A 13,998-nucleotide genomic window follows, 5' to 3' on the forward strand; every position below is an offset into this window, starting at 1 on the left:
CCTAAAATGCATGTGAAAGTTGGACAATGAATAAGGAAGTCCAGAGAAAAATTGATGCCTTTGAATTGTGGTATTGTTGAAGAATATTAAAAATACATTGGACTCCCAGAAGAATGAATAAATCTGTTTTGAAAGAAGTATAGCAAGAATACTCTGTAGAAGTAAAGTTGATGTGGCTTTGTTTCATGTAAGTTGGATATATTACCAGGAGATTTCTGGAGAAAGACTTCATAGTTGGTAGAGTGAGTGAAAAAGACGAAGCCACTCAATGAGGTTGATTGACACAGGACTGGACAATGTTTCATTTTATGGTACAGAGTGTTGATATGACTTGGGACTATTTGACAACACTGCATGAAAACAACATTTTATTTTTAATATTTGGATGTTGTTAGAGTATAATGTCAGTGTACAGCACCAGGAGCCTTTAAAAAATTCATTTCTTGACTGTTCAAAGAGGTTCCTGATCTTGTCAATTTGCCCATTATACCTGGAGGATACAACCATTAATATGCAGTGCTCTTGGATTACCAGTGTAGCTGAATTAATATTTTAGGGATTTTTCCACTAATCATTCTACAAGATATTGTGGCTAAAATATCCCATTAGAATAGCAGATAGAATAAATTTACCATCTATTGCCTACAAACACCAGAGCCAGCAGGATAGTAGAGGGTAATATGGGGTCCTTTAGTCCATGACCCAAACTATAATTGTAAGAGAACAAGGCTACCAAAATTAAAGAATGCTAACCTTTATGTTTTCATGTGAATGCAAGTCCTTGAGCCACTTTTAAAGGAAAAGGGTCATTTAGATGAACAGAAAGGAGATGTAAGGTAAACAAAAGAGCATCAACAAAAGAATATGTGTAGGCTGAATTATGGTGTGTTTATGGGAGCCAACAGGTATCTTTTCTATCTTCCCCAAATGGAGGACATCACGTAGGAATAAGTAAACTATAGATGAACTGGTAAAATAGATGATTATGCAGCCTTGAAAGTCAGGTCTTTTTCATTTGAAACATTTTAACAAGGGAGTAATGTTTCAGTGGCCTAGAAATCTTGGGTAATTACAGTTGCGAATTTTTTTCCTGAATAAAATAAGAAGGAATTTGTACTTGGTGCATAACAGCTTTTGATTACACTAGAAATGCAGATTAAGTAATTTATTATCAATCTGTTTTCACAGTTTTTAATTATTAATACACATCTATTTATCCTCAGACCACATTTTTCTAAGATGATACTATCAAAATTCAGTGTTTCAAAGTTACTTGAAGTAATTATTTCTAATGTGACTATATCACTATCTCACTTTCTTTTTTCCTTTTATTATTTATTTTGTTATTTTTCAGTTATTTACCATACAACAGTAAGTTAAATTTTTATTTATAATTCCATATACTATGCTCTGTCAGACCATTATCTGTATCTCTCTGAGGAATTATTTATTCACAATTTCCCTCCATCTGTCTACCCATTCATAGTGAGCTAATTTAACTTCTTATGCCTCTCTATCCCAGAGTGCCCTGCTTTTAGTTCTCCGTTGACTTTCAACTAGTTATTGACATTTGATCGTGGATGATATTTTCTTATTTTTTGGCAGTGTAACTTGTTCTGTTAAAAAAAAATCTTTTAACTAAGACTTTTCTATAAGTCTCAGTTTCTTGGAGTAAAAAATTATCAGAAATCAGACACTGCGAGCTACGGCTCTCAGCAAGTACTGTACTTACTACTTACCGCCAGTGTCTCTTTGTGTTGTAACTGATGTTTGAGTTGCCTTTTGGTCTAAATGTAATTATAGTATTTTCAGAAATAGAGCCCATGGGTCTCCCTTGTTTTATGTTATGTTGAACCCATTAGTATTCAACAAATAAAAGCACTGCATAAAAATGCTGAACGTGTTTGTGTTTTCCTGCTTCTTACAGGAGGAGCTCTCTGGAATGAAAACTAGAGTTCAAGTAGTGGTGCTTGAAAATGACAGGCTCCAGCAAGCACTGAAATCTGAAAGAGGAGAAGAGACCATGAGAGAGCAGACACTTCTAGATGCCTCTGTGAGCATTTTAAAAAGCTGTAAATTATATATCAGTTTACTTCATTGGGAAAAACATCCAAACCTAAAATTTACTATAAAAGCAGCACAAACAGAAAACAATAGTGTACAATGATGCTGGGAGAGAGAAGACTTGAAGTCAGAAGACAATAGGGTGCTTTGCCCTACCTGCTTTCACTTTCTCCCTCGTGCCCTAAATGCTCCTTTCTATCCCTTCCACCTCAGTTTCTAAACTATTAGGAGTGTAACAGAAGTACTAGGCCAGAATTCGTTGAGGGCTCAAAAATTAACGTTCACTGTGGTGGAATGAGTTCTGCAATCCAATGACTTTATGTTGCCTCAGGTCTACTCCAGTGTCCTCTCAGAACAGAGTGATGTTTCTTGGTCCCCAACCCCCACCCCCAATATGGAAAGCTTGCATTTGCACAATTTGTCCCTATCATTCATGACTAGTCTCAGTACATTCATCATTTAGAGGCAGAAGTAAAGTTCTGCAAGGTAAGTGTCTTATTGAAAGTTTAATTAACTTACCTATGTTAAAGTTACATATTAATTTTTCATTGCACAAAAAATTGCTCTTGTTATTTTTCATTTTTATAGCAATATGTCGACACTGGTCATTAAGGAGTGTGTTATGCAGGAAGGCCTTTTGACACTTTGAGCTAAATCTAGATGCTGCTCAAAGCCTTAGCTTAGATATAGGTTGTAGTTCTCCACATTTCTCTTGTGTGCTAAAATTCATTAAGTCTTATTAGCAGAATGATGTAGTAGAAAGAATATTGGTCAGATGACCAGAGGATTAAAATATTAATCTTGGCATCGTCGTTAACAAGGGACAATTTTTAGCTAGTACCTTTGGAGGGTTTTCCATGGTTTAATTCTCAGTTTCTTTAGTAGTAATTTGAGAAACTAAATCCAAACCTACTGGTTTTTTAGCCAAATTTACATGCTATAGGGTAGCTTTTAACCACAAACATTGTTGTTAGTCCAAATGATCTGACATTGCTACAGAAGATTGACTGACCTACAGTAGGAATTCTCAGACCTTAATATGAATATTTGGGGTTTGTGTCAACAGTGTATATTTCAGACTCTGTCTCTAGAGATTCTGGGTCAGCTATGAACTTTTAGCAAATGATCCAAGTGATTCTAATACTGGTAGACCACAGTTTGTGGAACATGGACTAGATGATCTATAATTTGTGATACGAAGTTCTACTAGTGATATATACTCAAGCTCCAAACTTACTGCCACTGAGACAATTATGACTCATACTGACCCCATATAAAGGGTGGAATTGCCCCTGTGGGTTTTCAAGACTACTGAGGGTTTCAAACTGCTGACCTTTAGGGTGACAGTCCAACATCTAATATAACTAACATAACCCACTACACTACTAGTGTTCTTGCGTTGATTATATATGTAGCATTTAAGTTTATTTTGGACTTATCAAGTTTGCCTAAACTTTTTTTTTTCACTCTTGCTATACCTATCTATTGCCATCAAGTCGATTTTGACTTATAGTGTCCCTGTAGGACAGAGTAAAATACCTCCTACAGTTTCTGAGGTTTTAAGTCTCTTCACTGTAAAAATTTGTTTCTGAAGGTTTACATAGTAATTAATATTAATGATTGAAATTTTAAATTTTACTTGCTTCTATGCAATTTGAAGATGATTAGTCATTTACAAAATAATTAGATGTACTAACTTTAAAATTATTCGGTTGATTTTGTTTCAACTATATTGTCACTTAGCAAGCAGTGATTCAAGTATAGTTTTCAATATTTGTTGAATGGCAAAGAAGGGAAGTGAACGCTGAAAGGAAACAAGGCAGACAAGTGAATTAGAGGGCAGGAGAAGTGAGTATTAATGTGAAAGGGGAAGGAAATGATGGTGAAGGCACACACGCTTTGCAGTATGAACAAAACTTATCAAAGAAAACTGCAGGCAAAAGTACAGAAAGGACCAGATCTTAAAGAATTGTCTTTATTTTTTGAAGCGTCCACATAAGCTAAAATACAATGCAAAGATGTAAATGATAGTTGCTGAGGTATCATGTCACCTTGAGAGGACACAAGTACACACAGAGATTGTCATTTCAAATATATATTTTTTTCATTTTGGTGAAATTATACAATCAAGACTACACAATTCCAGCAATTTCTACATATATAATTCAGGAACGTTGATCATATTATGCAAGTTGTACTACCATTCTTAAAATCCTTTTCCAAATCATTCTACTACTATTAACCTTACCACTTCCTAAGCTCTCCATCTACCCTCTCCAGTCAATTCGAGCTTACACTGATAATTCTTTAAAAGAGCACAGTGCTCAAAGCAGACATGCTTTCTTAACTAAGGAAGTTGGTTTTGGGTGTGTGCGTGCGTGTGTGTGTGTGTGTGTGTGCGTGCGTGTGTGTGTGTGTGTGTGTGTATTCTTCAAAGAAGGGCAAATATTATCTCAGGGCAGTAGTTACAGGGGTTCATTCATCCTCAATGATTCTAGAAAATATGAATTCCAATGGCAACTTTGAATTTGTTCTTCATTTTCCTCCTTTGATCAAATTTTGTATTGAATTTGGTATCAGCTTATTTGTTTTAATTTACTTTTAAAAAACATATTATTGTGTTGTAGGCAAAAGCTTACGTATCAAATTAGTTTTCTCATCAAATTAGGTTTCATGCACATTGCTCTATGACAGTCCCCATACGTGTCAGCCTTCTCCCTATTTCCCCACAGATTTCTCATGTTCATGCATCCAGTTTTCTTGTACCAACTTGTCTTCTTAATTTGGGCTCTGGGCAAATGTTGCCCTTTTGGTCTTCTTTAGATGAGTGTCCCAAGGTGCACGTTCTTCACAGCTGGGGTGTTTGTTATATAGTCTTGTCTATTATTTAGACTTAAGGTGGCCTTTGAGAGTGTCTTCAGTTTCCGATTAGGTGGTTCTTCAGCACGAATGGCCAAGACCACTTCATAGACGCATTCCCAGGCCTCCTCTCTGTGCTGTGGTCATCTGGCTCCTTGACTCTTGCCATTCTCCCTGTCCTTTCCCTCTTTACATCTCTTCATGTTCTTATTTTGCTTCATTATGCGTTTGCTTGTTAGGGAATTTGTGAAGCAGTCTTCCCGCATTCCTCACACAGAACCGCTGTTCACTTTTACTCCATTCCATATCGCTCTTAAATTTTTGTTGTTGTTGTTGCTATTTTTGTTCAGTTTCTTCCTCCAATAAGGGTTTGATCTTATTGTTTAACTTTTTATTTTATGTTTAGAGTTTCAAGATTATCATTTGTATCTATTTCATTTGGTTTCTCAAATCTATGTTATAGATAGACAACATGATGTATCTAACTGGGTCATAATCTTAATTCTTGTTTTTTAAAATATTTTATTAGGGACTCATACAACTCTTATCACAATCTATACATACATCAGTTGTTTAAAGCACATCTGTACAGTCTTTGCCCTAATCATTTTCAAAGCTTTTGCTCTCCACTTAAGCCCTTTGCATCAAGCCCTCTTTTTTCTCCCTCCCTCCCTCATGAGCCCTAGATAATTTATTAATTATTATTTTGTCATATCTTGTCCTGTCCGGTGTCTCCCTTTACCCCCTTTTCTGTTGTCCATCCCCCAGGGAGGAGGTCATATGTAGATCCTTGTAATCGGTTCCCTCATTCCAACCCACTCACCCTCTCCCCTCCCAATATCACTCCTCACACCCCTGGTCCTGAAGGTATCATCCACTCTGGATTCCCTGTGCCTCCAACTCCTATCTGCACCAGTGTACATTCTCTGCTCTGGAATTCGGATCATGATAGTTGGGGTGGAGGAAGCATTTAGGAATTGGAGGAAAGCTGTATTCTTCATCGGTGCTACATCGCACCCTGACTGACTCATCTCCTCCCCTAGACCCCTCTGTGAGGGGATCTCCAGTGGCCGACAAATGGGCTTTGGGTCTCCACTCTGCACTTCCCCCTTCATTCACTATGGTAAGCTTTTTTTGTTCTGATGATGCCTTGTACCTGATCCCTTCGATACCTCGTGATGGCACAGGCTGTTGTGCTTCATCCATGTGGGCTTCTAAGCTAGATGGCCGCTTGTTCACCTTCAAGCCTTTAAGACCCCAGACACTATCTCTTTTGATAGCCGGGCACCATCAGCTTTCTTCACCACATTTACTTGTTCATCCACTTTGGCTTCAGCGGTTGTGTTGGGAGGGTGAGCATCATAGAATGCCAATTTAATAGCAGAAAGTATTCATGCGTTGAGGGAGTGCTTGAGTAGAGGCCCAAGGTCCTTTTGCCACCTTAATACTAAACCTATAAATATAGACACATAGCTCTATTTCCCCATCCATATATATATGTACTTGCATATGTACGTGTCTTTGTCTAGAGCTCTATAAATGCCCTTTGCCTCCTAGCTCTTTCCTCTATTTCCCTTGACTTTCCTCCTGTCCCACTATCATGCTCCGTCCCCACCTGGGTTACAGCTATACCTCTTTGTTACCTTACCCTTGATCATTACCTACCAGGCCTGCCACCTCACCACCAATTTGGATCCCATGTTGTTCCCTTGTCCCTGGGTTTGTTAACACCACTTCCTCACCCTCCACCTCCCCTTATCCCAAGTCCCCTCGGAACTCTTGGTCCTGTTGTTTTTCCTCCAGATAGTTCATCCAGCCTATCTTATTTAGACAGACCTGTGGAGATAATAACATGCACAGAAACAAGAAAGAGGAAAACAAAGCAACAATATACAACAAAACAACAGCAAACCACTGACAAAGAACAAAACAAATCAAGAAAGAAAAGCTTGTAGTTAGTTCAAGGATCGTCTTAATACTTGTTTTAAGGTTTTTCTGTGTCACTTTCAGAATTGTTATGCCCACTTATTGCTTATGTAGTTGAACTAAAGCATATACCTTGGAGTTTAACTTGAATAAAACTTTTTTAGACTACTTTAAATAGATCAATAGATACTGTTTACTTTTTTCTCAACTCATTGACATCAAGTCAATTTCAACTCATAGTGACCTTGTAAAACAGAGTTGAACTGCCCCTGTGGGGTATGCCTCTAGACAGGAGTAGAAAACCTCACCTTTGTTCCATGGAGCAGCTTGTGCATTTGAACCACCACCCTTGTAGTTAGTGGTCTAAACTGTAACCCATTACAGCAGCAGGGTCCCGTTTACTTTTTTTTTAGACCCTGTTAATGAGTCAACTATGTTGATGTTAGAATTTGTTAAATCAGTTGACTTATTTGAATGTAAATCTCAAGTAATATAAATCATAATGCTTTCTATAGAAAATTAAGCAGTTTGTAGTAATAATGAACATGTACAGATGACTATTGTTGATGGTTTTAATGTTCCAGGCACTGTACTTATGCTTTGTCTACATTATCTCTAAATTTTCACAATAGCCATGAGAGGCAGATATCTGTATCAGATGATTAAGTTAATGTACACAGAGGTTAAGTAATCTAAGTAACTGGTCTATTGTCACAAAGGTAGAAAAAGGCAAATTCAGGAAGGAGTCAAACCTAGGAATAGGAAATTCTTTAAATTCATTCTTCTGGCTTCTAATGCCATCTGTGTGCATAAATTACGGAAAGCTATCAATCCTGAATGAAATCATCTTTGTTTGCCAGGGGATAGAAGTGCACTACCATCCAAGGAGAAGAAAGTTTTGTCATTGTTGCCCCTCAGTCAAGCCTTGGAATTGGATGGCTGACTACATGATTTAGCTTTTAGCTGAGTTTATGACCTTGAAGTTTAAGGAGTGAGCAGATTCTTTAAAAACAAAAGAGAAACCCTTAAACCATTAGAATTATGTTATATGTCATGTCTATCTTCACTCTTAAATTCCTTTTCTTTCCTATAGATTTTTCCTTCACGGAGGACTTTTCTCAAAAATTTAAACAGAAAATTATTACAAATATGCTAATTATTAGAAATTTTGTAGTGTGTATTCACTCAAGAAACTAAGAATTTTTTTCTACATATTTACCAAATTACTGTGTGGCTTAGTTTCCTCATCTATAAATTGGAAATAATAATAGAACCTCACTTGATTGTTGACATGATTAAATGAGTTAATATAAACAAAGCACATAAAATTATGTCTGGGATGCAATAAATACCACATATCTTAACAATTAGTAGTAGTAGTATTCATGCCTCTTGAAAATGTGGAAAGATGCTGGAAAATCAAGAGAGTGCTTTCAAGAGTGTACTTCAGAAGAGTTAAGAATAATTATTCTGTTCTTTGGATGAGTATACTTATCTCTCACCTTCATTACTCATTTATATGATTGTATGTAGCCATAGGTATTTAACTTGTATTACCTTTTGTTGAATAGTGTCCTAACAGTCTAAAGTTATGAAATGATTCTGAACTGTGAGACATATGCTTTTGAGTACCCATGCTCAGTTCTTGGACATTTAGAGGCATATAGTTTTCTTTTCCTCATTGGTAGATAGCAACATTCCATTTGTAAAGCATGCAGGTGTGTATTAAATTGGATAGCAATTGCAGTAAGTGGCACATTGTATTTTAGGGAAATATGCAGAATTCTTGGATTATACCAGGCGAAGGTGCTGGGGTGGATGAAACTGCAAAGAGACCACTGTCCCATGGCAACACAGATTGGGTCAACGCTGAGGCTGAAAAATGCAAACTAGAACTGGTGAGTGGGTGCTTTTCATTTACAGGATTGCATAGGATTTGCCATCTCTGTGTCACCTCTTTAAGTCGTTAGTGATCTAAATATAGACACTACAGTTTGTGAAAAATTGTATTTTTACCCTCAAACTTAAGGATGGTTTCAACACAAGTGTTTTTAGTAAATAGGAGATGAAATCACTTTATTTTATAAAATGAGGCAGAGTTACAATTTAGAGGAAAGTATAACTACCAAGCTTATAGGTTGTTTTGGCTTCTTGCTTTCTATTTCTTCTTTTCATTCTTTTTGTGAGTGAGACAGCGAGTGAGTGAGACAGCGAGTGAGTGAGACAGCGAGTGAGTGAGACAGCGAGTGAGTGAGACAGCGAGTGAGTGAGACAGCGAGTGAGTGAGACAGCGAGTGAGTGAGACAGTGAGTGAGTGAGACAGTGAATGAATCAGAGAGTGAGTGAGTCAGCGAGTGAGTAAGACAGTGAGTGAGCGAGACAGTGAGTGAGTGAGTCAGCGAGTGAGTGAGACAGTGAATGAATCAGAGAGTGAGTGAGTGAGACAGTGAGTGAGTGAGACAGTGAGTCAGCGAGTGAGTGAGACAGCGAGTGAATCAGAGAGTGAGTGAGTGAGACAGTGAGTGAGTGAGACAGTGAGTGAGTGAGTCAGCGAGTGAGTGAGACAGTGAGTGAATCAGAGTGAGTGAGTGAGACAGCGAGTGAGTGAGACAGCGAGTGAGTGAGACAGTGAGTGAGTGAGACAGTGAGTGAGTGAGTCAGCGAGTGAGTGAGACAGTGAATGAATCAGAGAGTGAGTGAATCAGAGAGTGAGTGAGTGAGACAGTGAGTGAGTGAGACAGCGAGTGAGTGAGACAGTGAGTGAGTGAGACAGTGAGTGAGTGAGACAGTGAGTGAGTGAGACAGCGAGTGAGTGAGACAGCGAGTGAGTGAGACAGTGAGTGAATCAGAGAGTGAGTGAGACAGTGAGTGAGTGAGACAGCGAGTGAGTGAGACATTGAGTGAGTGAGACAGTGAGTGAGTGAGACAGTGAGTGAGTGAGTCAGCGAGTGAGTGAGACAGTGAGTGAGTGAGACATTGAGTGAGTGAGACAGTGAGTGAGCGAGACAGTGAGTTATCAGAGAGTGAGTGAGACAGTGAGTGAGTGAGTCAGCGAGTGAGTGAGACAGCGAGTGAGTGAGACATTGAGTGAGTGAGACAGTGAGTGAGTGAGACAGTGAGTGAGTGAGTCAGCGAGTGAGTGAGACAGTGAGTGAGTGAGTCAGTGAGTGAGTGAGTCAGCGAGTGAGTGAGACAGTGAGTGAATCAGAGAGTGAGTGAGTCAGTGAGTGAGTGAGTCAGCGAGTGAGTGAGACAGTGAGTGAGTGAGACAGTGAATGAATCAGAGAGTGAGTGAGTCAGCGAGTGAGTGAGTCAGTGAATGAGTGTGTCAGTGAGACCATGAGTGAGACCGTGAGTAAGTGAGACAGTGAGTGAATCAGAGAGTGAGTAAGTGTGTCAGTGAGTGAGTAAGTCAGCGAGTGAGTGAGACAGTGAGTGAGTGAGACACTGAGTGAGTGAGACACTGAGTGAGTGAGTGAGTGAGTGAGTGAGTGAGTGAGTGAGTGAGTGAGTGAGTGAGTGAGACTCTGAGTGAGTGAGTGAGTGAGTGAGTGAGACAGTGAAAAAGTGAGTGAGACAGTCTTGCTTTCTATTTCTATAGGAAAACTGAAACGGGAAGTTAGGCTACCAGCAGCTTCTTTTTTTTTTTTTTTCCAGCAGCTTCTTAAAGTCAGATAAAGAGGTATTGGTTTTAAGATTCAAATGATTGCTGTCTTAACCGCATGAGAATGTACTTGCCAGATACTCTTAACTCAGTGTGCTGTGATCTATTTTTAAAGATACAAATTTTGGAACACATAAAACTCTCTTTTCAGTAACAGTAAAATAAAACATTATACATGGGGGCAGGGATGAATTTAAATTATAAATGGAAACATCACTAAAGTGAGTATTTTGGTTCACTAAGGAGCCTTGGTTGCATAGCAAGTTATGAATTGGGTTGCTAACTGCATGGTCAGCAGTTCAAAAGTACCAGCAGCTCTAAGGGAGAAAGAGGAGGTTTTCTGCTCCTGTAAAGAGTTAACAAAAAAACAACCCCCAGACTCACTGCCTTCAAGTCAATGCCAACTCACAGCATTCCTATAAGACAGGTTAGAACTGCCCCTGTGAGTTTCCGAGATGGTAACTGTTTACAACCTTGGAAATCCACAAGGGCAGTTATACTCTGTCCTATAGGGTGGCTATGAGTTGGAATTTATATGATGGCAATTATATATATATAATGTTACCCATAAAAATAAAACAGTTGCTTCATAGTCAATTTAAAGAGATCCTCTAACACTACCTCATAGGATTTTTAAGGCTATACGTCTTTACAGAAGCAGACTTCTGCATCTTTCTTCCACAGAGCAGCTGGTGGGTTCAAACCACTGACCTTCGCAGGTAGCAGCTGAGTGCTTAACCATTTCGTCATCAGGACTCCTTACACAAGTAGAACTGTATTAATAATTTTAAGAAATAGCATTGCTTGTTAGGAGTCTTAGTTGTACACTCATTATATGTAAGAGTTCATATTACTCTAAGTAAATAGCAGACAAATTTTTATTAAAAACAATAACAACAACAGCAAAACTAAATTAAACTGAAACCCTAGGTGTCTAGTTTCGTTTATATTAAAATTAAGTAGCATATTCATTACTCCTCCTGACTTTGCTCTGTTCACTGTTATTCACTGTAATACACCACCTCTATTCAGCAATCTTAGTATCATTACAACTCAGTGCAAAGAAAATCAAAATCCTCACAACTGGACCAATTATGTATCAAATCTACTGGTGTTTCCAACTTGAGACTATTGTGAATATTACATCTGTGAACAACTTGTCTTGGTGTGTATTATGCACATTCATGTTAGATGTGTAGCTCACAGTGGAGTTTTCGTATTAGGATACTATGTTCAACTTGAATAGATAATAACAGGCATTTCCAAGGTCATTTTATGATTGTTTTTACTCTTACAACAGCATATGAGTGATACCATTGTTCTACATTTCTGTCAAAACATGGTATTTTCAGTTTCTCTTCTGTGTCTGCAATGCTATCTCTTTAAGGTTTCTATTTTACATTCCCTCATTGTTAGAGTGGTTTTTAATATACTTAGTGGTCATTTGATATCCTCCATTGTGAGATGTCTGTTCTCATATCCTGTTAATTACTTTTATGGAATTATCCTATTTATAGGGTTCTTTATATACAAGGGGGCATCTAAAAACAGAAAAAAGTTACAGTGGGTGGAGCTTTCATGTTATTGATTGAGCAACTCCCTCTGAGTCAGTGCACCCAGTGGCGTCTCCTGGGAAGGTTCTCTCTGTTCACATAGAATTTTTTTATAAAATCAGTTTCACTTGATCCTCGCTTTTTGTGATGGCCAATTTAAGAGAACAGCATGTGGCTGTGAAATTTTGTTTCCTGCTCAGAAAAACATGCCACAGAAACCTGTTGTGATGTGAACACAGCTTACAAGGACAGCACTATGGAAAAACTCAAGTGGAAGAGTGGTTTTCTCATTTCAAAAATGGTGAACTGGAGATAAACCTCATTCTGGACGCCCCATCAACTTCCCAAACAGACATAAATGTCGACAGAATTCGTGCACTCATGCTCAAAGACCAATGACTGAAGATAGGGAAAATTACCTGGACTATCAGAGTTTGCTTCAGCAAATTTTACAGAAGATTTGGGAATGAGAAGGGTCATTGTGAGACTTGTGCCTTGGGTTCTGACTGACTAGGGAAAAGAGCATGAAGTGGAAGCATGCTGTGCTTTGAAAGAATTGCTCCAAAGCAACCAGGCTTTTTTTTCTCCCAAGGTCATAGTTGGTGAGGGGCATGGTGCTATTCTTACGACCTTGAAAGCAAACATCAATAAAGCCAGTGTAAGACACCATTGTCACCTCACCCCCAAAAAGCTCCACAAGTGAACTCAAAGAACAAGACTACACTCCTTTTCTTTTTGATGTGAGGGGGATAGTGCATTTGGAGTTCATTCCTCCAGGTCAGACTGTGTATCAAGATTTCTATTTAGAGGTTCTGGAAATATTGCAAAACAGTGTGAGACAATAAAGGCCTGAATTGTGGCAGATGTGGGACTGGTTTTGCTATCACACAATGCCCTGGTCACACAGCCATCTCAGTGCTCCAGTTTTTGGCAAAAAATCAGCACGCCTTTCTTGCCCCATGCACCTTACTCATCTGACCTCACCTATTTTTCCAGTAATCCAGTTTGAAATGCTCTTTGTCTGAGGGCATGACTAGTCATTGCCCTGGTCAGTGGTCTGAGAAGATTCCATGGCAGCTTAATCTGTGTGGAAATTCTGCAAATGGACGTGGGCTTAGATTGTCACCCTTCTGTAAACCGGTGCTGAGAATTTAAGCTCTAATACAATTCCACTCTCTGATTCTGTCGTTTATTTTTTACAATCCTTGGATCACATGAGCTGATATGCTCCTTCTCTGTGGGCTTAGCTGACATCTCTCTTAGATGCTGCTTGTTTTAAGACAAGATAAAGGCTTTTTAGGTCAATGAAATTTCTACTCAACATCAGTTAACCACAGATCACAGTAGAGGATTGATTTGTATTTGAAATTAATTATCTTTTTTCCCTCCTTTATATATATGTTTCTAATAAATATTTATAATAAATTATCTAGCACATATTTATTTTTTGTTAAAATACAGTAGACACAATGACTTATTTCAATATGTATGTAAAATCTGAGCCTTACCCTTGTGAATCTTAAAAATTATAATAGAATATTTCCTTTTAGTGGTAAAATTTGATCTGTGCAGTTTTGTAAACTCCCCCACCCCTATCATTAATAGTCATTTTTACACCTTTGTATTTACCCAAGAAAAATTGAACATTTTGGTTGGCTTAGGAAAAGTCTGTGTTTAAAAGATACATTTCCCTCCTCTTGGGTAAAAGTAAAAAATATATCAAGTTTAATGTTAATGATAAAAATTTGATTATAAAACAGCACACGGGGAAGTATAATCCTTTTTTCTTTTCTAAAGGAAAGACTCAAACTTACTTATATGGACAAGAATGAAATCCTGGAATCTCAAATGATTTTATTAAGGTAAAGTGAAATCATCCATTTAAATTCATACCAAAATCTTATGCTTAAATATTTATTGACATGCTAGTTG

General features: G+C 38.0%; 1 protein-coding gene across 1 annotated transcript in view; it reads left to right on the forward strand.

Annotated features, from left to right (window-relative positions):
• The window catches only part of SDCCAG8 (SHH signaling and ciliogenesis regulator SDCCAG8), a 300,672-nt gene that overhangs the window by 25,601 nt on the left and 261,073 nt on the right, over window positions 1-13,998 (forward strand). Inside the window, exons 5-7 of the mRNA XM_075531174.1 lie at window positions 1,928-2,053; window positions 8,619-8,747; window positions 13,864-13,928. Of these exons, the coding sequence (XP_075387289.1) occupies window positions 1,928-2,053; window positions 8,619-8,747; window positions 13,864-13,928 (320 nt within the window). The remainder of the gene's footprint in view (window positions 1-1,927; window positions 2,054-8,618; window positions 8,748-13,863; window positions 13,929-13,998) is intronic.

The sequence above is a fragment of the Tenrec ecaudatus genome, chromosome 1, assembly GCF_050624435.1.
Source record: "Tenrec ecaudatus isolate mTenEca1 chromosome 1, mTenEca1.hap1, whole genome shotgun sequence".
NCBI classification, from domain to species: domain Eukaryota; kingdom Metazoa; phylum Chordata; class Mammalia; order Afrosoricida; family Tenrecidae; genus Tenrec; species Tenrec ecaudatus.